General features: G+C 32.1%; 1 protein-coding gene across 1 annotated transcript in view; it reads right to left on the bottom strand.

Moving 5' to 3' along the window:
* Window positions 1-27,256, bottom strand: part of LOC118197412 (uncharacterized) — a 188,146-nt gene that overhangs the window by 58,246 nt on the left and 102,644 nt on the right. The window contains exon 4 of the mRNA XM_035368923.2: window positions 5,232-5,359. Coding sequence (XP_035224814.1) covers window positions 5,232-5,359 — 128 coding nt within the window. The remainder of the gene's footprint in view (window positions 1-5,231; window positions 5,360-27,256) is intronic.

Genomic DNA, 27,256 nt, shown 5'->3' with positions numbered 1-27,256 from the left:
AAGATTATGAGACTGATCAAGGTAATTGCCTTGTGAAAACGAAATTCTAAAATTGAAATTTTGTAATGTTGTAAGATTCCAGGGGTATAAAGTGTTAAAAACTCTTTGTTCAAAATACTAGTTACAAAGTTTAAAAGAATAATTGTAACAAATAATAATGTCTATTCTAAAAGAATCAATTTGTATAGAAAAGTTAACAGATAAAAATTATTCAGTGTGGAAATTTAAAATAAAACAACTTCTAATAAAAGAAGGTTTAGATGATGTCGTATTCGAAGAAAAACCAAATACTGATATTTCGTTAAAGAATGATCTTAAAGCTAAGGCTTTAATATGCTTAAACATTTCAGATTCGCAAATTATCCATGTATTGCATAGTAAATCTGCGAAAGAAGTTTGGCAGAAGTTAAAATGTGTCCATGAACATGTAAATTTAACATATAAATTATTTCTTCTTAGAAAACTATATTCCATTAGATATAATGAAAGTTCTAAAATGCAGTAACATATCAAAGGAGTACTAGAATTGGCTGAAAAGCTGTGTAGTATAGGTGAAGAAATTAAAGAAAATAACTTAATAGCAATATTACTATGTTCTTTACCAAATTCATACAACTCCTTAATAACTGCAATAGAAAGTAAATTGGAAGCTGAATTGTCGCTAGAATATGTTAAAAACAAACTAATAGATGAGTATTGTAGACGTGTGGAAACTAAGAAAGTTCAAAACTACGATTCAGTTGCTTTAAAAAGTAAAAGCAAAAATAAATCACAATATTGTACTTATTGTAAGAAAGATAACCATATGATAAATGACTGTTTTCATTTAAAACGCAACGCTAGAACTTCCCCGAAAACAGATGTAAATAACAGTAAAGTAAGAAATTATTCTCAAAATTATAAAAGTAATGCATGCCAAATAGCAAATACACAAAGTGTACAAAACATAACAAAACTTAAAGAAAATAAGTATCTTAAAAGTATTGAAACTGAAAATTCGCAGATTCAGTTTAATCAAGTTCTAAAAGTGGAAAATAAACATAAAAACACGCAAACGCAAGAATGGGTTATCGACTCAGGAGCCTCAACTCATATGACGAGAGATAAGAATTTTTTCTCTCAGTTAAATGTCTCAGATAGTAACTGTAGCCAATGGTGCTAAATTAAATTCTTATGGTATTGGTGAAGCCTATTTTAAAGTTCAAAACTTAAAGGGTCAGGTTACACAAATAAAGTTAAAAAATGTATTGTATGTACCAGGCTTAGATAGTAATTTACTTTCTGTTCAATCTGTTACGAATAAAGGTTGCATTGTTACATTTGATAGTAATAAGTGTTACATAAAGCGTAACAATATACTCGTAGCCGACAGAAACGCTCAGCAAGGTTTATATAAATTGACCGTAAACTCAATTGACGAGAAAGCATACTTAGCTAATGATATTTCATGTTCTAATTTGAACTGTATACTAAAATGGCATCAAAGATTAGGCCACAGAAATATAGATGCCATAAAAACACTTGAGAAAAATGATTTGGCAGACGGCATTAAACTTGGCAAATGTACTCATAGTGTGGAATGTTCTACTTGTGTAAAAGTGAAACTAACTGAAAAACCTTATCCCAAAACTAGTTTTAGATCTAAAAATCCACTGGATTTAGTGCACACAGATGTGCGTGGGCTAATTGAAGTCAACAGCTTAGGAGGGAAAAGATATTTCATAACTTTCATTGATGACTATTCGCGTTTCACTCAAATTTATTTTATTACTTCAAAAGATGAAGTATTCGACAAACTTAAACAGTATGTTGCATCGACAACAAATAAATTTAGAAAGAAAATAAAGGTTCTCAGATCCGACAATGGTACAGAATACTGTAACGAAACTACTAAAAATTATTTAAAGAAACTCGGAATTTTTCATCAAAATACGGTTCCTTATTGTCCGGCACAGAACGGCATCGAAGAAGGGGAAAAATCGCTCTCTAATAGAAATGACAAAAGCTATGCTAATAAACTCTAAATTACCGAAAGGATTCTGTGCGGAAGCAGCAGCTACTGCTGCATATCTTCAAAATAGGTTACCAACTAAAGTCACAGATAGAAAACCATATGAATTGTGGAATGGTAGAAAACCAAACTTAAGTCACTTACGAGTATTTGGCTGTAAAGCATTTTATTATGTCAACAAACAAAAATGGCGTAAATTCGGCAACAGAGCTGAAGAAGGAATATTCGTAGGATACGATTTACGAAGTAAGGGATACAGGATTTATGTAGGTGGAAGGAAAATAATAGTAAGTAGAACTGTTAAATTTTCAGAAGACTCGTCTTTGTCTGACAAGCATGCAGAAAATAATGCCGAAGATTTAGAATTAATTCACTTCACTAACTCACAAGAAGATGAAGAAAATAATGAAGAAAGATCTCTTGGCGATGATTTTACAGAAGATTAAAAAAGTTCTGAAGAGTTAATTAAATGTAAAGAAAATGTAGAAAGAAGGGTTTCTAGCAGATCAACCAAAGGGGTCCCACCGGAAAGATTCTCTTATAAAGCAGAAGAAGAAGAATCAATCTTACCTAAAAATAAAGATCCAGAAAGCTTTGAAGAAATTCTAAATTACCAAAACGTGAACAAGAAGCTTGGATCAAGGCTATGCAAGAAGAAATACATTCTCTAAAAGAAAATGAAACCTATACACTTACAGAATTACCACCAGGAAAACATGCAGTAGGCAGCAAATGGGTGTTTAAGACAAAATATGATGAAACTGGTAAAAATATAAAATACAAAGCACGCTTAGTAGCCAAAGGATTTACTCAAAAATACGGCAGTGATTATGATGAAACATTTTCCCCAGTAATGAAACACACTATGATCAGAGTTTTCTTAGCATGGGCAGCGTATAATAATGCCAAGGTACATCAACTAGATGTTAAAACAGCCTTTTTGTATGGCAACTTAATGAAGAAATATATATGGAACAACCAGAAGGACTCGTGGTTCCGGAAGAATGACATAAAGTTTGTAAATTACAGAAGTCGATTTATGGTCTCAAACAAGCAGCTAAATGCTTGGAATGCAGAAATTGAAAATACACTGAAGAATCTTGGGTTCAGTCAAAGCAAAGCAGATCCGTGTCTTTTCACAAAAGTGGTTCGTGATAAAAGAATTAATTTAATAGTGTATGTTGATGACATCCTAATAAGTTCTACAGAAGAAGGACTAATTCTTCAAACAATTAATGATTTAAAGAAACGTCACCAAATAATACATCTTGGTGAAGCTAAATATTTCTTAGGCATGGAAATAAATCGCAAGGAAGATAGAAGTTATCTCTCATCACAGAAAAATAAAATAAATCAACTTGTCAAGCAATTTCAACTTGAAGAAGCGGAAGCCGCCAGCACACCAATGGAAACGAACTATTATAACCTAAACAAGGAAGAAAATCTCCTAACTTCAAATGATAAATTTCGCCAAGCTATTGGAAGTCTTTTGTATATATCGTCTATCACAAGACCAGATATCACAGCTTCAACTCACAAACTCAGCAGAAGGTGTAATAATCCACGTCAAAAGGACTGGAATGCTGTTAAAAGAATCATTAGATACTTAAACACGACAAAGAATCTATCCTTACAAATTTCGTCGAGTGAAGAACCTAATATTACAGTTTATTCAGATGCTGATTGGGGACAAGATATTGAAGACAGAAAATCTACATCAGGAAGTGTTATTTTATTAGGAAGAAACTGTATGTCTTGGTTTTCAAGAAAACAAACTTGTATTTCTTTATCCTCAGCAGAAGCTGAATATGTTGCACTATCGCAAGCTACGCAAGAACTATTATGGCTATTAAAATTAACAGAAGATTTCAATCTACCCCAAACTCTACCGATAAAGGTATTTGAAGATAATCAGTCTACTATAAGACTTGTAGAATCTGAAAAATTCAGTTCACGCACAAAACATATTGATACAAAAGTTCATCATACACGCGACTTGAATAACAAAAGAATAGTAAAACTTGCTTATCTTTCAACAGAGCAAATGGTTGCTGATATTATGACTAAACCAATTCCTAAAGCTAAATTTCAGTTTTGCAGGAATGAATTGCAATTGATATGAGTTTCATTAGCAAAACAGGGGCAATGTTAGCATAAATTTAGGTATTTTGCATAACGAAACTCGAAAGGCATACGAAACGAACGTGCACCAAGATATATATTGGCGAGAGAAAGTAAAGTTCGTGTGCAATGCAGTATATTCGATTTTCACCCTAGCTACTTGTACTTGGGCCAAAGGTCTAAATCAAGTTAGTACTTTCTCTTTTCAGGTACGGTGACGAAGTATGTTCGTGTTTCTTTTTCTTATTGCCTAAAATAGGTAAGCCTGATGATATTTAGGACTGATGAAGATTCTATGTAAGTTATCTCCTTTTCGATACTTCAATTTTAATGTCTGTGAAGATTACTTTATTGTTATGCTTAAGTTAAGCAGAATTATCCTATTTTATTAAATAAAGATTTCGTAGTTAAAATTTTTGACTTATGATTCTTTAATTGTGTGCTTGAGGAAACGTACTCATTACGCCTTCAGTGCTAATGCACAACCAACAACAACAAACAAATAAAAAACAACAAAATGTAGTTTACTCATATACACAAAAAAGGAAAGCCACATAACTTTCCACTGTAGGAAACTCATAATGCCAGAAGATAAGAGACATCATAAACAGTGGAAAAACCAACAGCAAGTATAAAAGTTCAGACTGAATGTTGAGTTAATCTTCAGCTTTGGAACTGTGATTATCTACAGAGTGGGTAAAACCCTCTAATAAGAGTTTTTCTCATTAGCCGTTTCTGCTTATTATTGCTCATCTTGTATAATACTCTGTCTGAATGAAGTAAAAAAAAATTCTAATGCTTTTTAAGTAACATGATAAATTATTCTAACATTTCACAAAAATATAAAAATATCCCTAATGTTAATGATAAGTAAAAAGAACTTTTCATCAAAAGGTTGAAACTCATTCCAAGAGGAATCATCAAAATACAAGTAAGAATTACAAGATCTGCAGTTAGAAACTCATTATTACATTCTACAACTTATCTTAAGCAATATATATAGAGATTATGTATAATATTAGTACTAAAATAAAAGCATTAAATTACAGCAGCCAAAGAGCATATAAATTATAAATACTATAACTGAAAATAAACATACAGGATAGGTGCTTTTAGGCCACAAACAACTGCATTGTACTCTGCCATTTTTCAGGCAGCAGTCAGATGCTGAATAACTTCCACTGTTTGAAACACTCTTACTTGCTTGCCCCCTTTTTTGTCTTTCTCCTAAATGGACAAAATAAAAAATTAGAAAAATATAATTTCTTGTAACATAAACTATGAATGAATGCGTGTTTATTTATATATTTTTGTGTGCGTGAATGCATGTGTGGTTCAGAAAATAGCTTATGAAAACAGCAATTACCTACATAAAAATTTTATGCACTGCAATCATAAAAAAATTGGCATAGACTTAGTGTTTATATATATCTTATATATATGCAGCTTAAATGTTCGTCGCCGGTAGTTTATTGGTTACTTGTGTAACTGTAAATTTCTTTATTCCCCGTGCAGTGCAGCGCATGATGAATATTACGAGGAAGCTAAGGCGGAAAAATTAAAAATACAAGAGCACGTGCATTTAATATTTAATAAATAAATTTAACATCTATATATAATAGAATTCGGAAATATGCAACTGGCAAAAACTGGCAAAGATGAAAAAACAAATAAAATGAAATAAATAAATAAATATCTTTTTTATATGTGGCTTAAGTGTCTGTTTGTCGCCAATAGCTTATTGGTTGCTTGCGTAACTGTACTAGCCAATGGGGTGAAGTTGGCACGGCACAGGGTTGCCGTTTCAATTGAGACGTAGACAATTTCCTGTACAACTTGCCTTTGCTATGACCATCAATACGTCTCAGGGCCAAACACCTAAGCATTTGGCATTTTTTTACCTGAGCCCGCATTTGGACACGGTCAACTTTATGTTGCCTGTTCAAAAGTTCATGAAAGAGCGAATGTAAAATTAAAAATAATTTATTTCCTCTGCAAGGCGAGTTTAAAAATGATGGAAAGATCTACACAAGAAATGTTGTGTACAAAGAGATCTTTGACACGTGAATTAACATTTTATTATTTAAATCACCTTTATTTATTGAACTAGCAGTGGCTCTTAAGAAATGTACCGCCAGTGGTTTCCTTCATTGCACTCTATTTTAAGCAATTAAGCAAGTAAAAGGGGAAAACTCCATGGGTCAGTAAGCAAAGGGGCGTCTTCGCCGCCTGCTCTGGGTAATTAGGTTTGAATTAGCAGAGCTTTTTCACAAAACATTTTAATTACAATTTATAATATCTAAAACAGCGGTCATTTTGTATGACCGTCGGGCTTTCTAGTATATATATATGTACTTTCAATTATAAAATTTCTGAGGGGGGAGGGAGATAATTTTATGAGCACAGCTTAAGCACTCATAGAAGAAGACCAAAATTTAACTTTTTATATAGCTTCCACAGAGTAAAACAATTTATACAGCAGAAAGATAATAATCTTTTAATATGTTAATAGAAATTTTCAAACCATCACTTGCATCATTCATGGAGATGTTAGTAAGCAAATTATTGAATTAAACTGCTTTTCACTGTTTTTTCTTAAACTAGTATTTTGATAAGATTGACGTAGAAATAATAAAATAATGGTAGATTGTTTTGGCGATTAATTGTTCTGTACCGAGTAAAAGAACATACATTATTAATTATAGCACATTCTATGAAACTATTTATAACTAATACATTTTCAAATTTTGCATAGAGTTCAAAAAATTTTGCATTCACCTTATTAAAGCATTTTACTAATTAGACATTTTGTCTATGGGAATCATATAAGTACTTATGAAAACAATTTATAGGCAGGATGAGTTTGAATTTTGCAATAAAAATCAAAAATGTTTCTTTTCGGAATAAATGTCACCAAAATGTTTCTTACAAATAATAATAAAAATATGCCCGAATATGTTTTCTTTTCTTGACTATTAAATAATGCAGAATCTTTTCTGTTATTAAATGACGATGAATCATATATGTATGCATGGATGTTCTTTGCACTGTGAAAAAATGGCAGAACTTACAAGCACCCAATTTTGAACACACGTAGCCCTCCATCCAAACATCTGGACACAAAACCCCTAATTTTTAATTCAGAATCTGGTTTCCCCCCTTTCCCTCATTACACATTTTGTGTGAATTTAATAAAATTCTAATTAATTAACTCAGCAATTTAGAAGCAATGTGTTGCCACTCGGCAAATTACAAGATTTTAATGTTTCAAACTGAATTTAAAAACTTAGTGAATTAAAAGAAATGTGCTGCCACCCGGCAAAGCGTAATATATTTGACTTAGGAATTTAATCAACAAGCTTGGCAACTTAAAAGAAATGTGTTACCACTATCCAAAATAAAATATTTTAAACTTTGATACACCAGTGTGTTGCCATTCACCAAAATGTAAGTTATTTAACTCTTCGTTCAATTTAATCAGTCTGTTGCCATTCACCAAAACATAAGTTCCTTAATTCTTCCTTCAATTTAATCAGTCTGTTGCCATTCGCAAAAATCTAAGTTATTTAATTTTTTATTCAATTTAATCATTCTGCTATTGATTAATAAACAAAGTGATTTAAAACCAATAAACATATTTCATCATCTCTGTTATTGTTATTATTATTAATAATTAGTAAAATTAGCCGTCAAATTATGGACTTGTAAAAGTCGTTATATATTTTTTCCTTCTTTATAAAAGCTATTTTAAGTGACTGACTACACAAGCGTCTAACGCAATAAAGAAAAGCAATTTTTTTAAAGAGCAGCAAATTCCAAAGAAAGTAAATGTTCTGGAAGCAGTGATTATAAAAAAGAAAATTATAGCAGATTTAAGAGAGAAGAGAAATATACCAAAATAAAACATAATATTAAGGCAAAGCAACTATTACTTCTGTTTGGCTTATATTTAACCAAGATCGATTTTGACAGCAACATGTGCAGGTCCCTCGTCATTGGCAGAAAAGAAATTTTCTAAGAAGGAAGCTGTATTTACATCAAAAAAACAGTCCATCTGTCCATGGAGGTACAGTCAAAAGTCGTTAATTCGGACACCCATAATCCGGAATGATCTATAATCCGGACCTCAAAGCTACAAACTTTCTGCGCATGCGTCGCATTGACGCATGCGCGTAAGACCTTTACCACTGTGAATTTGCGTGTGCACGTGCACAAAATACGTTTACGAATGCGCGTTTAATGTATAACGGACGGGATAAGCTAAGCTAAAATTATCTAATTATCTAGTTCAGGTAATTTTGCAGATTGCGTTTTTCCTTAATCTTCGAATTGGATCCGGATTATTATTTTTTGCAGACTGTTAGAGCAATTTTATAAAAGTAAGCTTGAACATTTGATTATGTCAAATAGAATTTCCGATATATATTTACTAATATGTAAAGGGTATACAAAGCGAAAGTAACTTTCGGAGTCCATTAAACAAAAAGTGGAATTGCTGTAAAAAATGGATAAAGGCATATCCTTTGTTTATCTAAACTTTAACGTTTGTTTATCTAAACTTTGTTTATCTTTAACGCTGCGGCAGCGTGCAATGAATTGGAAGTTGATCTGTTAGCACTATCCTTATCTTAAGGGCAGATGTTTTTAATTTATTTGCCTTATAATTGCTTACTCAATGTAGTATTTCATCTCAATGTACTCCATCTTTGATATGATTTAAATCAAATGCCTGGTCATTATAATTCGCTTCCGATAGCGAAGAAAGTGACAGAGGTTATTGAAAACAAAAAATTTCGATTGACAAATTAGTCGGTATTCTCGACAGAGCAATTCTAGGACTTGAACAGCGGAACTTTGTAACTGAACAAGAAATTATGTCTGTTTATAGAATTAAAGAGAATGTATTATCACATAAAAAACGAAGCAACTTAAACAACTTACATTGAAAAAAATGTTTAATAAAGTAAACAAATAAATATTAAGCTTTTTTTTGTAAATTTTGATACCCCTTTAGATCATAATTGTTCTTTATTTCGTAAATTACGGTTTCATATTTTTAATTTTATAATTTCTGCATGCCATTTTACCAGATTTAAACTGATGATCTATAATCCGAAAAATCGATAATCCGGAATTGCCGAAGTCCTGACGAGTCCGGATTAACGACTTTTGACTGTAGTAACGAAACATGAAAAATTAAGTTAACAGCATTTTAAAAGCAACTTTAGAGCATTTTAAACATTAAGAAATTATGTGTTCTGTACTCTCAGAGTTTTCTCTTCAGAATCTTTGCTTTCTAAGGAACTCAATTATTTGAAATCAACTGCCATTTACAGAGGTTTTTCTCCCATGGATATTCATAAATGCCTTTAAAACATTTTCACCTTGCCATCGAAAAAGACATTCACTGTTAAAAAAACATAAATAACCTAGCTGTTCTTCCATTTCATACTTCTATCAGTTACAAAATTGCACCGATTCTCCAAAAGTAAATTTTCAAATCATTTCCTCACCTACAATAAAATACCTTGGTTCGATTCTTAAAGATTCCATTTCTGACTCCAATTCTTGGAGAATTTATACAGTCAAAAGTCGTTAATTCGGACACCCATAATCAGACCTCAAAGCTACAAACTTTCTGTGCATGCGTCATGTTGACGCATGTGCGTAAGACCTTTACGGCTGCGCATATGCGTGTGTGCATAATACGTTTATGCATTCGCGTTTAATGTATAATGGACGGTATAAGCTAAAATTATCTAATTATCTATTTCAGTTAATGTTGCAGATTGCGTTGTTCCTTAATCTTTGAATTGGATACGGCTTATTATTTTTTGCAGACTGTTAGAGCAATTTTATAAAAGTAAGCTTGAACTTTCGATTATGCCAAATAGAATTTCCGATGCTGGAGCTCCTAAAGGATCTACAAAGCGAAAGTATGTTTCGATGTCCATCAAACAAAAAGTGGAATTGCTGCAAAAAATGGATAAAGGTATATCCTTTGTTTCTCTAACCATTCCAAAATCTGTTTATCAATTTCATGCTGCTCTGCAGCAGTGCGCAATGAATTGGAAGTTGATCTGTCAGCACTATCCTTATCTTCAGGGCAGATGTTTTTATTTTATTTGACTTTAATTCCTTTCTAAATGTAGTATTTCATCTCGATGTACTCCGTCTTTGATATGATTTAAATCAAGTTCCTCGTCATTATAATTCGCTTCCGATAGTGAAGAAAGTGACACAGAGATTATTGAAAATGAAAAAATTTCTATTGACAAATTAGTCGGTATTCTCGACAGAGCAATTATAGGACTTGAACAGCGGAACTTTGTAACTGAACAAGAAATTATGTCTGTTTATAGAATTAAAGAGAAAGTATTATCACATAAAACGAAGCAACTTAAACAACTTACATTGAAAGAAATGTTTAATAAAGTAAACAAATAAATATTAAGCTTTCTTTTTTTGTAAATTTTGATACCCTTTAGATCATAATTGTTCTTTATTTCATAAATTACGGTTTCATATTTTTCATTTTATAATTTCTGCATGGCATCTTACCAGATTTAAACTGATGATCTATAATCCGGAAAAATCGATAATCCGGAATTGATGAAGTACCGACGAGTCCGGATTAAAGACATTTGACTGTAGTACATCTTGCCAATGTTGTTCGAGATGTATCGGCCAAACTAAAAGTGAGGTAAATTTTCCCACCAAGGGACACGAATCTTATGGCCAAAAAGAAGAAATAAACAAATCTTCGATAGCTCATCATTGGTAGAAATTTAATCAGTCTTGACCTTGGGTCTGCAAAAATTACAGAAAAAGCTTCTTCAGTCGGTGAATTGAATTTCCTTGAGGGTTTTCAACATTCATAAAGATTTATCTTGTTTAGTTAATTACTTTAATTCCAATCCAGTTCTTCCTAAAGGTTTTAAACTGCTATTAACTTAATTTTTCATGTTTTGTTACTATTTTTGTGGACAGATGTCTTTACTTCCTCATCCGTTTTACTATTCGGCCTTGTGGTATAATACAGCTTCCTTCTTTTCAGAATTCCTTTTCTCCTGATGACGAGGCACCTTCACTTTTTGCCCTCGAAATCGACAGAGTCTTGGTTAAAATATACACAAAACAGAAGGTTGTTGCTTCGCCTAATTTCATTAGTAGATTTACTTTAAAAAAATTCTTTTTTCTTTAATACATTCACAAATTTTTATTTTCTTCACCATGAGACGGCGCTCGAATTTTTGCCACGTTTTATCTAGCGGCATGCGATCATTACCTGTTCGAACCTGTATACGAGTTGTACGTTTGCTAATAATTATTAATTATATTTGTTATTAAAAAGTTTTTATAATAAATAAATGTTAATTTTTTATTATTTTAATTTTCAGCGTCTAATAACACAATCGAATGCGTACCATCAGTGGCTTGCGCCGCCCAATAAGACAGACTAGTGCGGGCCACTGGTGGTATGCGCCAGCCGATGATACAGACTAGTGCGGGCCACCGGTGGCCCGGGCTCTAAATGTATGTAAGGATGTTAAGTAAAGATAATTTCCAGAAGAAATCTTCGAACCCTTTCAAAAAAAATTTATGTTTTAAAACAGATAATTATATAATCTGAAAATACGGAATAAAAGGGAAAAATAGTTTATTTCAAAATATTGCAAGATTGTACAGTACCAGACATGGCCTTTGACTTGTAGTGGTGCAGTTATTGCATGAGAAATAATTATTTTTTGTTTCAAGTATTTTATATTTTTTTCATGTTTTTAATTATTTCATAATATTAACTTTAACATTTTGTTAATATTCATATTTATATTTCTTTTATACTGTATGGCAACAAGTAGTCCAAATTTATATTTATATTTCCTTATACTGAATGGCAACAAGTTTTGATTCATGATTACTTTTTTCCGGGAGGGGGGGGGGATTCCGAGCAGTGTTATACGAGTAGCGTCTCATTTTGACATCTGAAAAATAAAAAGCAATAAACTTAGCTATATGTTTCTAATTTATGCTGCTCCTAATCGGAATTTAGTTTGAACATTAGTAGCTAAGGCCACAGAATCCTTTGCATTTGCAAGACATGATTTCAAATGCATAAAACAGGACAGGAAAAAAGCCAGAAAACTAATACCGATCCCAGCAGCAAATTAACTGCCAAAATAGAAGCGGGGACGAATCGTAAATTTTCTCGAATCGCAATCTCGAAAGTTTTCGAATCATTCAAATCTTGTATATGAAAATAACAAGAGCACAAGAAAAAATTTACTTAATATTAAAGTTTTTAAATTAAGATAAAATTTAAAACCCGCGTTTTCTGAAAAACGAATTTAGAAACACAATTTTTAAAAATGTATCTACATATTTATTAAAAATATACGAAATTTGGTAAATGAAGTATATACCATAGCCACAGAAGTATTTACCCGGCCTTTATTTATGAAACCGTTCGCCGTAGACATATCTTCCATGTAAAAAATGATGAAAGTATCCATACTTAAATTTAGAAAACTTTTGTACTCGTTATAAAAAAAAAAAAAAAAAAAAAAAAAAAAAAGACTTTCGTACGATAAAAAATGACTGAGATAGCAACACATTTTCAGAGGCTTTTCACGAATCAAAAAGCGAAATGTTTGTATTTGTATGCAATTAAAAATAATGTATCAGTTAAGAGAAAAGATTTCTGTTAATAGATTACGTGACGAGTGTTTCGGTGCAGATTACCATGGAACCTATTGATCAAATTTCAAAACGGAGATCCTATTCCACAGAATCTTATAGAATTAGTGTTCATTCACACTGGCAGGCTTCTGTATTGGCCAACAGATAACTAGTAACATTATTTGCACTCTTTAAAAATAAAAATATTTCTAATTTTATATTTTTTTAAAAAAATTCGATTACATTCTAAAATAATAAAATTCCACGAGAATACTAATAACGCATTTTTAGCATTTAAAAACCTATAAATTACCTATACGAAAATTCTTCCTGCATATCAAAAGTCACAAAATTATGAAAAAAGACCTTAGTAAACTATAAAACAGAATCATTAAATAGAATTTAAGGGGGGAAATAAACTTCGAATTATTTTAATTTATTCATTTACCGATGTTTCAATACAAATTAGAAGTGACGTCAAAAATCGCAAATTCGAAAATTACATAACACGGACAATTTTCGTACTTATAGAACAAAAACTTTTTGCTTATAAATGAGTACAACATTTTCCTAACTATAAGGATAGGCACGGGGGTAATGTATAAAAAGTTAAGATATCGTAAAGTTAAGATAATGTATAAAAAGTTAATATATAATAATTTTTTTTTAATTAAATAAACGAAAACATAAATATTTTTGTCATTTAAAACATTTTTGTAATGAAAAGTCTATGTTTACGCACAACGATTGTGAAAATTAAGGTCGAGTAAAGACTTTTGTGGACACGGTGCACAGTTAAAGCTTCTAATTGTTGATGTTCATTTTCTCAACTTAATTTGAAGAAAGATACTTGAGTAACGGTTTAGTTGTTTTTACATTTTCTCCGATTAATTTTAAATTACAAACAGTGCGGAGACGCGAGGACTGTTTCAAGAGTTAACATAGATAACCACTAACCACGAAATGCTAAGTTCAACAATGGCAATATTTCTCAAAAGTGTACGGTGACGCAATAAAGCAGCCAATAAATAAATAAAAATCAGAAATGTTTCAGGTTTTAACGGTCGCCCGAAAGGGTTTGTTAAGGTTTTTCACGGTCTCGCTGAGCTCCCAGTCTACCAGACTCCTATCGCACTCACTCCTGCTAACCCACTCCTTCCCCCCCTTTTCTTTATAATTTTATTATTAAGCATCATTTTCTCCGTACTTACGCCATATACAATTCAACAGCAAAATTACAAAAAATTTAAAAACAGCACAGCATAGCAGCATGTGTTTAGAATTCCTTATGCAGTGTTAAGAATTCGAACTTTATTATTAAGCAGTACTTATGGTATAAACCATTCCCCCCCTCCCAGTCTTTTGTCAGTTCATAAACATCACTGTTCTTTTTCCTTACTAAGATGTCTTAAAAAACTTTCTTTTGAATTTTTATGAGAAATGTGTTGTGTGTTAACATAATTTATTAAATATCACATTTTTGCTGCTTATGCCACGTCAAATTCGATTCAACAGCAAAATCACAAAATATTTAAAAACTGCATACCTTTAGAATTTCCAATAGACGGTCTCCGGTGCCGGAGATCAAAATGTTTTTTCTCCATATAGTGCTCGCTTTGAAATCATTGACTTTGTGAATCAAAAATTTGTTAGGTGCCCATATTCGGCTGGTTGACTACATTATTCAAAATTTGATGGCTCTAACTACCGTTGTTTTTTTCATAACCCGAGAAACATGCATACATTTATGCAGATTCTTCATTATTTAATTTCTTTAAATATATTACAGGGCGATGATATTTTTGGTACACAATTTGAAAAAAAAAAAAAATTCAGACTTTTATAGTTTTCGACGCAAAATGCCAAAACGAAATTAACAGCCTTTCTGGGCTAACGCACTTTTGGCTAAAAACACAGAGACAGCTTTCGGATTTTATATTACGACCAAATGGACGTTTTTTTAAACGTTTTGTGCGTTACCTTTATTTATTAAATATCATGTTTTTCGGAGTTGAACCATAAAATTCAATTGAACAGCAATATCACTATATAATTCAAAAAGAGCATATGTTTAGAATTTTCGACACTTTTTTTAAGCGCTAAAGATAAAAATGTTTCCCTCCCTCCCCTTCCCTGTACAGTGTTGCCATTGCTCGCCTTATAATTGTTAAGTTTGTTAATCCAGATGCGCATATTCGAGTGGAGCACTAAGTTATTCAAAATTTGACGTCTCTATGTACCGTTGTTTTTTTACAGTGCGAGAAACGTACACACATTCATGAAGATTCTTCATTATTCAATTTCTTTAAATATAAAGCAGGGGTCTAATATTTGGTGGCAACAATTTGAAAAGTGAAACGCCGTTTAATAGTGAACCAAGGCAAAATGCCAAAACGAAATTGATAGCCGTTTTAGGCTTAAAATGAGCGAGACAGAAAAGAAAAAATCTGAAATGTTGCAGATTTTTACGAATCTCCCAAAAAGCTTTGTTTTTTTTATGCTCTTGCTGAGCTCGCAGTCTACCAGTCAGCTGTTGCACCGACTCCAGCTAACGCCCCCCCCTTTTTTTTCCGTTTAGCTTTAATATTAATCGTCGTCTTCTTCGCTCTTACGTTGCATAAAATTCAACGCCAAAATTACAAAAAAAAAAAAAAAAAAAAAATCTGAAATGTTTCAGATTTTAAATTACGTCCAAAGGGGCGTTTTTTAACATTTTGTGTGTTACCTTTCTTTATTAAATATCATGTTCCTCGCACTTAAACCATAAGATCCAGTGCAACAGCAATATCGCAAAATAGTTTTAAAACGAGCATATCTTTAGAATTTCCGATACAGAGACTCACGCGCCGGAGATAAAAATGTTTTTTCTGCACAACGTTGCCATTGCTCGCTTTGAAATCCTTGAGTTTGTTAATCAAAAATTCGTCAAAGTTTTAAAAAATAGGAAATCGATCATAAAACAAATTTCAAATTTCAAATTTGGTCTTCCACATGCTCATATTCGTTGGAGGATTACGTTATTCAAAATTCGATGACTCTATGTACCGTTATTTTATGACAATGTGAGAAATATACATACATTTACGCAGATTTTCATTATTTAATTTCTTCAAATATAATGCAGGACTCTTAACATTTTGTGGCAACAGTTTGAAAAGTGAACCGATATTTATGAGTCCGACGCAAAATGCCAAAACGAAACTAATAGTCCTTCGGGATTCAAATCCCATTGGACTAATAATTTTAAACCAGCATGGCAATACACGTTCACGGTTTCCGATACAGGGTTAAGTGTTGGCATACACTTAATACTGCATCGGGCTTAACTGTTGTTGGCTAATTTTCTTGTCTTTTCTCGGTTCTTCATATCAATGTTTACTATTCTTATTAAGATGCCTTACAATTTTTTTGTCTTTTATTATTAATGTTTTGTGTGTTAATTTTCTTTATTAAATATAAATTCGGACTTACGCCACATAACATTCAGTCCAACATCAAAATTACAAAATATATAAACAAACTTTCTTTAGAAATTCCATGCTCTCGCGCGATAAGGATGAAAATATTTTATTCCACGGAGGTGAGAATTTATACTTAAAACTCCTCCATATGTCCCGTGAAATGAAAATGAAGCCATGAAACGTAACGGTATGACGTCAGACTCATCATAGCCGCTGCCATAAGCGGACTTTTGGTTAGTTTTGTTTACATTCTAATCGGCGTTGTTTACATGTTAGCTATTCATCAACGAACATTTCTAAGTCTCTCGTTCTAATTTTAATATTTAATATAAAAGATTTTTCGACTTCGAAAAATCACAAAGATTGCAAATGACTCAATATATAATTCAATAACATCCAAGTACATGCAATTGTGTAAATGGTGTGTACAACACAAATGTATTACATGATAAAACATAGTTTATCAGTGGAAATTTCAATGGTATTTTATTCAAATAATACCTAAAGACACTTTTCGGAGCCTGCTGACGTAGCTATTTGCTTTCAAATTCATTATAGATTCATTTTAGTTTTACCCATATGCTGTAAGGCGGCCATCATAAGTCTTGACGTAACATTGCTGACATTTCCTTGGCTTCATTTTTGTAATGTCAGGTTTACTCCATCTATTCTAACCTCCTTCTTTTATTTCGTACAAGGTCGGCAGGGCCGAATTTGCGTATAAGCTGCACAAGCTAAAGCTTAGCCCCCCCCCAAAAAATTATATTATAACAGACTTATGAAGGACCCCATATCTTATCTTAAATAGCTTAGGGTCTTACCAAGACTAAATCTGGCTCTGGTGTTCCCACTGCAAGCTTTGAAGTGGTTGAGTTTGTTAATCTAAAGTTCTGCAAGGTATGAAATAAATAATAATAATAATAATAAAAATCTGAAATGTTTCAGATTTTAAATTACGTCCAAAGGGGCGTTTTTTTAACGTTTTGAGTGTTACCTTTATTTATTAAATATCATGTTCTTTGCACTTAAACCATAAAATTCAGTTCAAGAGGAATATCGCAAAATAATGTTAAATTAAGCATATCTTTAGAATTTCCGATATACACAGTCTCGCGAGCTGGAGATAAAAGTATTTTTTATATATATATAACGTTGCCATTTCTCGCTTTTAAAGCATTGAGTTTGTAAATCAAAAATTCGTTAAAGTTTTACAAAATATAAAATCTATAATAAAACAAATTCCAAATTTGGGATTTCAGATGCCCATATTCGCAGTAGGATTTCGTCATTCAAAATTCGATGGCTCTATGTACCATTGTTTTATCACAATGCGAGAAATAGACAATCATTTATGCAGATTTTTCATTATTTAATTTCTTCAAATATAATGCAGGACTCTAATATTTTGTGGCAACAGTTTGAAAAGTGAACCGACGTTTATGAGTCCGACGCAAAATCGCAAAACGAAAACAATAGTCCTTCAGGGACAAAGCCCCTTTGGACTAAAAATACATAACGCAATTTTATGAAAATATTGAATACTTTTACTTTGACAGATCTTGAATTATATAGATTTTTATTATTTAAATCAATCCAATTCAAGAGGAAGAAACGAATGTTCTAAAGAACTGCATCTATTGCTTCCAAATAGCTTAGTTTGTTAATACACAACAAACAAATTCAATTTAAAAAGATAATATCTTAAATTTAGTCAAATGGCAAGATACTCGAATGAAAAGTAAAACGACGCATTTATAATGATTAGACAAATTCCATTTCGAGACTAATGGCCTCTTCCAGGGCTAAAAAACCGAAAATTTTTTTAAGACTACGTATAAAAAACACTAGCGGTGTAGTTTCATGAACTCCACGCTCTTAGGAAGTGATGTAGTGATGATCCAGGTACTACTGAAATTGAAACAAATACACGTATTGCTACTTCAAAATTCCCCATCAGTTTTTATGACAGTCTTTTTGTTTTGTGATAATCTTTTTGTAATTCTTTACTGATCGTCTCGGGGAAACACCTTTATGTCTGAAAATTTAAATCCAAATTGTATATTTTAATTTTTTGCGATTAATAGAATTCGTTGAAACATACGAGGAGACGAAAGGCGACCACGCCCATATCACTGCGAATTTTTTCGGGAAGGCAAATAAATCCCCTTGAAAAGTCAGCACTCTTCCGGGAAATCGAAAATAATTTATTTACTTTTTCATGTATGTACTACTCTTTTCCTTTTTTATTTTATTTTAAAATGTACGTTTTAGATGTATCCCAATATAAATATTAAACTTCCTTAAAGTTTATTACAAATTTTTAACAGTATTAACATACCTTTAAGTATTAACACTTCCTAATTTCAATTCGCAACAGATTTAAATTTCGTTTCCGATGAGATAATCATAAACAGATAATTAATAATTAAATATACATACACAAAGGCATTTACTGGACGTCAGTAAAATTAATCTTCCCAACTTCCTAATTTAATTTTAAAAGTTAACAGTTAAACAGTTTTTAAGTCAAATTCGAAAGATCGAAATAACGAAAAATGCTGATTCCAGTTTTCGAAGGTCGATATTTTTTTTTTTTAAGATTCCTAAATTCGACTGTTCCATTCCTAGTCAAAACATAATCACGAGCGAAGGGCATGCACTTTGTCTAAAACGATTTTTTCTTTTTATACGCTAGAGATTAAAGTTTAAAAAATCATTACAGTTGACAAGCTTTTTTTTTTTTTTTTTTTTTTTTTTTAACATCTGCCTTCATTTTGCAAAAAGAATCTCATTAAGATTGTCCTAAATATGGGGCTACCTGACTTTCGTACCGGGAATGAGAAAAAAAAAAAAAAAAAAAAAAAAAAAAAAAAAAAAAATGCCTGGGATTTTTAAACGAGACGGACTGCATGCCTTAACTTTTGCTCTAAATGCATTAGCTCTGTTACAAAGGAATTTGTCATCTATAAACAAAATCTGATGGTGAGAAAGAAATCTACAATGCTGGCCATTAAAATTGCAACACCATAAAGAAAAGCAAATTTAATAAAATATATATTATACTTAATGACAAAATGATTAGACTTGTAAGCAGTTTGGGGGTTTACAGAGATGTGATATTAATAGAAACACCTGCCACACCTAGCAGCTAAAACGGCCCTTACCCGGTTAAGCATAGATTCGAACTGGGCTTAGATGGCAGAAACGGGCAACTCATTCCACGCTGCTTCAAATCTATGCCACACTTCATCAAAGTTGAAAATAAATTAAAATATTCGTGTAGAGATTTTCACGAAGATACAAAATCCACCAATGAATTTACGGAAAATATCAGCTAACGAAAAATTACGCAACAGAGTTCACATCATCAAGCACTCACATCGTCTTCAGAACCGAAAGGTTGCAAAAAATTACACAGTCTACTTTTCAACATCTTGAGAATATTTTATTATCAAGTGTTGCAAAATTTCCTTTTATTTTACCTTCATACCAACTTTCATTTGTCAAGTAGGCTTGCTTATTTAGTAGGCTTTCTAATCACTGAAATTAATTTTCCATAACGTGTCCTGAGCATGAGCATCCTCAGAAAATTTTCGAGAAAGAAGTGGAGACTAATTATTACAACAATAAATTTTATTTAATTGAACTGGAAAAAAACCCACTTTTCATAATATAGCATAACAAGCCAATAAATATCTTTTATTTACTTGAAATTAGAATTTTCATCCCATTCAGTTCCCTCCACATATATATTTTGAAGTTGCTTCATTTTTTTCGAACGTTCTTCGTATTTTTAAAAGAAGTTTCTTGTATAACTACTTTTACCAGTTTTAATTTAGGTTTACATATATAGCAATTTCGATTAGATCTATCTATTACCTGTTTTGCCATTAGGTGGTCTTTCACAGTTCCTCGGTTTAAGTTAACTTTGTGGGTTTTGTTCTGATATCGTTTAATTGGATAGAATTTTTTCTATGTTAGCCGAAGAGTGAGTTAAATAGTTAAACTGATCATAAAATTAGATAAAATCTTAAATTTTGAATTATTAAAACACCATCTTTTACATTACGTAATAGATACCAAAAATCAGGGATGTTTTGTAAGAGAGATTTAAATTTCGATTTAGAGCATCATTTAGAAGATCTAATTTGTCTTGTTTTTTCCTTGTCAGAAACAAGGAAAGGACTAACATGCTAATGACGATTTGGGAATGATCATGTACCACTACCAGGACAAGAACATTAAAACCAGTGACAATTTCATCGTCAGTGAAAGGAAATCTCTTTTCGATTTGCATACTAAATTGAACAAGAAGTTTTAAACCATTGTTTCTAATCAAAATCGTTGTTTCTAAACCTGTTTTCACTGTCACCAAGTGGCATTGAATCTAATAACATGGAACAGCTTCCCAAATGTATTTTATTCACAGGTTTTATGATTTACTGCACGGCTTGGATCGCTTTCGGCCTGCACAAAAGGCTACCCATACAACATGTTAGTAACACGAACAGAAACTAGAACCTTACGAAACTCTGAAATCCTTCTACATTTGTAGTATGTTGTGCAAGCACTTAAAATGTTACAAATTACGATGAGTATTGTTACAATATACAATCAAGAAAATTTTTAAAACAAGTATATTAAATGCATTATTATTATTAATTTTTTTAAAGTCCAAAGGGGCTTCGTTCCTGAGGGACTATTGCTTCCGTTTTGTGATTTTGCGTCGAATCATTCTGAATGTCCGTTTCACTTTCCCAAACTGTTGCCACTAAATATTATCACCCTGTATTATATTTGAAGAAATTAAATAATGCAGAATCTGCATAAATGTATGTATGTTTCTCGTATTGTGATAAAACAACAGTAGCCGTCTAATTTTGAATGACGTAATCCTACAGTGAATATGCGCATCTGGAAGCCCAAATTTCGAACTTGTTTTATTATCGTTTTCATATTTTGTAAAACTTTAACAAGTTTCTGATAAACAAACTCAAGGACTTCAAAGCGAGCAATGGCAACGTTTTACAGAAAAACATTTTGATCTCAAGTTGTGAGACTGTGTATCGTAAATTGTAAAGATATGCTCAATTTAAAATTATTTTGCGATATTGCTCTTGAAATTAATTTTATGGCTTAAGTGCGAAGAACATGATATTTAATAAATAAAGGTAACACATAAAATGTTGAAAAAACGCCCCTTTTAGATGTAATTTAAAATCTCAAACCTTTCAGTCAGTTTTTTTTTTTTTTTTTTAAAATAAGAAATAAAAATAAGCCTTTGACTTCAAAATTACCGGAAAACCCAGATAATGAGACATTTTTTGAGAAAAAGGTCTATCAATCCAGATGACAACCAAAAAATCCAGGCGTAGGAGGCCTGGAGAGCAAATTTTTCACTCGATTCCCAGCGGATTCATATGCGCTATTTGCCGCGGCCGCGAATAGTCCGAAATTTTCGCTCTTAAGCTATGGTAGACATACATCGATATCATACAAACAAGAAGCTGGAATAAAATAACCGCGGTGTCTCATTTCAGCCTTATTCACTTCAAGTTTTCTGGAGGTGGCAACAAAAATCGTTCTATTTTAGGTTTTTACGTACCTTCTGCAGGTATTCTGACAGAAGTTCACAAAAAATCCATTTATTTATGTATAGTTCAACATTCTCCTTCACGATGACACGGACATTTTAAATAAAAAGTAATCAATTAAATAGTGAATCTATTTTACTAAAACGGTGTCAGTCTTCCGAGCATTACATTTTTACGTTACATTTAATGCTATCTTAATCCTTTAAAGCAGTGGTTCTCAACCTTTAGACTAACGCACACCACCTAAGCAAAAATTGAAAAACTTTAATACCACCACTACATTTTACAATAACTACCTTTCATCTTCTCAATAGATATATATATATATATAAATCTGAAATGTTTCAGATTTTAAATTACGTCCAAAGGGGCGTTTTTTAACATTTTGTGTGTTACCTTTCTTTATTAAATATCATGTTCCTCGCACTTAAACCATAAGATCCAGTGCAACAGCAATATCGCAAAATAGTTTTAAAACGAGCCTATCTTTAGAATTTCCGATACAGAGACTCACGCGCTGGAGATAAAAATGTTTTTTCTGCACAACGTTGCCATTGCTCGCTTTGAAATCCTTGAGTTTGTTAATCAAAAATTCGTCAAAGTTTTAAAAAAAAGGAAATCGATCATAAAACAAATTTCAAATTTCAAATTTGGTCTTCCACATGCTCATATTCGTTGGAGGATTACGTTATTCAAAATTCGATGACTCTATGTACCGTTGTTTTATCACAATACGAGAAATATACATACATTTATGCAGATTTTTCATTATTTAATTTCTTCAAATATAATGCAGGACTCTAACATTTTGTGGCAACAGTTTGAAAAGTGAACCGACATTTATGAGTCCGACGCAAAATGCCAAAACGAAACTAATAGTCCTTCGGGATTCAAATCCCTTTGGACTAAAAAATTCTATTTTGCCACTTGTATAACCCATTGGCTATTTCTATTAAATATGAACATATTAAAATATAAATTAATGTACATATTAAAATATTAGATTAAAAATTCGTTACCATTTTAATTATCAAAATGTAAGTTATTCTAAAATTTAGTGTGAGAATTAGTTAATTATGTGTAGAATTTTAGGGTGAATAGTCCTAAAATTTAGTGTGAAATTTGGGGCTGTTTAAGAGAGATCAATTTTGTCAAGTCTGGTCTTATTTTACTCAGCTTTAACCGTAAATTAGGATCCACTTTTAAATTTTTTCTGTATTCATTTTTCAAATATAACATGGAAGAATGTCCTCGTTCACACAATTAGATTGTCCAAAAAGGGAATAAAAATTTGATAGCTTTATTTGAAACGCATTTAAATTGTTTTTTTCGGTTCAGCCAAATGTGTTATTTTTGAAATCTTCAGTTAGAGTTAGATCACAAAAAATTTCTGTCAATTGTTCTTTTTCTTCGGCAGAGTTCTGAATTTAATTGCTAAAAATACTTTGTTTCTTTCCGTACCACTGGTTGAAAATCGCTGCTTTAAAAGGTCTCCTTTTTCGCTTTCATTTGAAGTATAGACTTCTCAAAATACTTTGCTAGGATTATTTTTTAAAAATTGATGTGGCCATATCTCAATGAAGAGCAGAGCATCGTTGTGATAGTGTTCCGTACATATATGACGTGATCACCGATCCCATTTTATGATTTAGCACTGATATGGGATTTCTATTATTTTACGCCACTCAGGAAGCCTGAAACGGGGCATAACAAAAATAACAGGATAATGCATTTGTAAAAAAGAAAATGAAAAAAGTTACTATCTCATATACAGTCGTTGCTTACGTACGATAGTGAAAATCGTACTAAAAGAGGAAATCAAAATATTTATATTACTTTCAGGTATGAGTATTTAACAGTTAACTAGCACAACGCTACAGTAATACAACTTTGCGTATATTTTTTTTTATCACAACTCTAGTTAAGAAAGTTTAACAAAGAAAAAAGCGCAGCAAAAAGCCAGGCCACTTTTTGGTACAAGACCAGAACGAAATCAGATTCTTGTAAGCAAAAAGAGGGAAAGAAAAGCTTCTTTCGAACGATAGATATATCTCAAGATACATTCCTTAGATAATGCTTAACGACTGTAACTGCAAATTTGGGGCCACACATGTCAGACAATACACGATATCGGCGAAATATGTGAAAAATGCCAGTGGTAACGCAATGCCATTATCAGATAATGAGGTGGATAATAAGAGAACTTCGGGTTGAAATCGTGAGCAGAAACCTAGTGTTGAAACGTCACGTTCGGGGTGATCACGCTATTTGCAAGATATCCTCCTTCTCGCCCGTTTCTATACTCGTTAAACTTTCCCTTGGGGTACTATATAATTGCCTTCAGTCATTCGGCTAATTTGGCATCTTTTCTCTTCGCAAAATGCCTCGACTGCACATCAAATAAGAATTCTCGTCATATACAGGTAAGATTACAGTTTCCACTACAGTTTGCAAATAACATGCTACGAATAAAAACCTTACCACACGTAAAGACATCTTTTAGAAATTTTATCAAAAGGTAAAGCTGTAACGTTTGACTCAGAATATTTTTTTTAAACATTCCCCCTACATCTTTATTGGTAGTTGCAAGTTTGGCCAAATTTCATATACAATAGAATCTCGAACTCTTGCTCCTGCAACAATCGATTGATTAACCACATGTATTATTAACCTTTGACTAAATGTAACTAAAGACCGAGGGGTTGTATAAAAATGTAGATTTCGTAATTTTTATAATTTTTTTAAAGTATAAAAAATATGAATACATTCCTCATTTAAAGCATTTTCGCAGTGGAAGTTTATATTTACGACCAACGATTGCGAAAATAAAGGCCGCATGACAACTTTTATGGATGCACTAAGATCTGCGCCGCTAAAATCTAAGACTGCACACATGAAAGCATGACAAAAACCCTCTGGTTAAGAAGTAAGACAAAAATTATACATTGTGCGTAGGGAGGGGGAAGAAAAAATGCATTGACATTACCAAAACGTCAGATTAAATATTTTTAAATAACACAGAATCAATATTCGCGCACCAAGCGCCAACACACACAAAATAAATAAAATAAAAATTTTAATTAGAAAATTAAAATGACTAACACTTACAATTAAAAATTCCATAGCATAAACAGGTAAAGCTTTATAAGAAACATTCTGTAAAACACTGTGCAACAAAATGAGATTAACAGTCGATGCCTCATGTTATAACATACTATATATACATAATAGTAATACCATTTTGCCTTAGTTACGAATTGCATTAATCTTTCACGTACCAATACGATATTTTGGAGCTATAAGTAATAGTTTACTGTTATTAGAAGAAATTTTACTGAAGAACTCCCTTATAATGACAGTATGATTAAACTTTTTAAATACAATGACTAACATCTGCCTAGCATAATGTAACCATTTCACGGGATGCATAATTCGTAAGTGCACATTCGTATCGCAACCGAAGGAAGAGCTTCTAGAACAGACTAAGTGGACTTCCAATAGTTTTTTTCTGTTGCATCAAGTGACCTTGTTCGCGCTTAGAGAAAGTCGACCCAATTTTCTGTACATTTAATTAGTATATCCTGGATTTCTTACGAAAATGTCCAATGTGAAATTAGATCAAATATAAGTAATTGTAAAGAATTCAGTGTTTGGCTGAAAAAATATGTGATAGGAATACATATACATGCTGGATACTGTGGTTATGTGCGAAACAAATAAGAAAGTGCTAACAGCAGTTTTCAGAGATTCAACGTCTAAATGCTCATTGATCGTACTCGAAGACCCTCCCTCGATTGCAATACTAATATTCACTTGATAATTATGCAATGGCACAGCTGGGATGGGGCAAGGGGGGACATCTGTCGTCGAGTACAACCTCCAGGAGACACCAAATTGACGTTACGAAATTTTACAATGAAATGTTTTCCATTCTTGGCAAACAAAAAGAGGCGCAAAACCTTCAGCTGTCACCGGGTGCTGAAAATCTCAGCTATGGCTCTGGAATTAAGCTTATGGGGATAATAGATGAAAAATCATTCTTTATGCTATACATGTGGGTAATAAAACAAAGAACAACGAATCAAAGAACTAATTAATGACGCAAATGTATACAAATAACATTTCATAATCAAATTCATTCATTTCTTCAGTGCTCTTAATTTTAGTACAAACCTTACATCTAGACTATGGTTTCATATATCATAACTCTCACCACATTCATAGCCGGAATTTTTTGACTTGCGCAGTGAAAAAAAGTTATTTTATTAGTTGGATTTGCCTGCATTTGCTGTGAAACTATTTGGATTAGCATATCTCCAATAATAATAAGCTGAAATAATCAAGCAATTTACTTTTGGTTAATGGGACTGGCTAGCACAGAAATGACATCATTACATTTCGCCAGCTTAGAGGGCAGCAAGTATAGTAATAAACTACTCAACGCAAGCAGCAGGCTGTTACGCTAAAAATTTCGTAACTAGAAAAACGTATAATGAAACGGATAATTATTGAAATACATAATACGTAATTCTATAAATATATGTATCATGTATAAGCTATAATCATGTGCAATAATAAAAAATACCACTGCAGCAGCTAAGTGTAAATACAAACATCTACAGCACCGTCCCTTCTGAAGGATTGTGCGACTAGCGATAACTAACCCTCATTTGCTATAATCACATCGTACAGCAAGCATCCTTTCAGGGTTAGAAGTTCTTTGAACACGCAATACAGACGTTCTTTGAACATGCAATACTGACGACATGGTATTGCGTACATGAGCCCTATACAGATCCATGTACGCAATACCATGTCGTCAGTCGCTTTATCACACGAAAACGGCCTTCCGGCGTGACTGCAGTTTCAGCGAAATCTCTCGACGATGCTTAGCCTTCTACAGCTATACCTGGTCTTCATGCAATAACTAAAGCGATAAAAAATCTCTATTTTCGCATATAATGAAAAATTTCTACAACATTTAAACATCTGCTAGTTCTTTTTAGTTCAAAGGCGTTTTGTCCCTGAAGGACTATTGTTTTCGTTTTGCGATTTTGCGTTGAATCACTACAAATGTCCGTTTCACTTTTCAAACTGTTGCCACCAAATGTTAGAGTCCTCCACTATATTTGAAGAAATTAAATAATGAAAAATCTGCATAAATGTATGTCTATTTCTCGCTTTGTGATAAAACAACGGTACATAGAGCCATCGAATTTTGAATGACATAATCCTCGTACGAATATGGGCATGTGGAAGACCAAATTTGAAATTTGGAATTTGTTTTATTATAGGTTTCATATTTTGTAAAACTTTAATGAATTTTTGATTATCAAAATCAAGGATTTCAAAGCGAGCAATAGGAACATTCTACGGGAAAAAAAACCTTT

Source organism: Stegodyphus dumicola, chromosome 4 (assembly GCF_044657685.1).
Source record: "Stegodyphus dumicola isolate Sdum_Otavi_A_Nest chromosome 4, ASM4465768v1".
Classification (NCBI taxonomy): Eukaryota; Metazoa; Arthropoda; class Arachnida; order Araneae; family Eresidae; genus Stegodyphus; species Stegodyphus dumicola.
The sequence above is the reverse complement of the archived record's forward strand: the minus strand, read 5'-3'. Positions and strand labels throughout refer to the sequence as shown.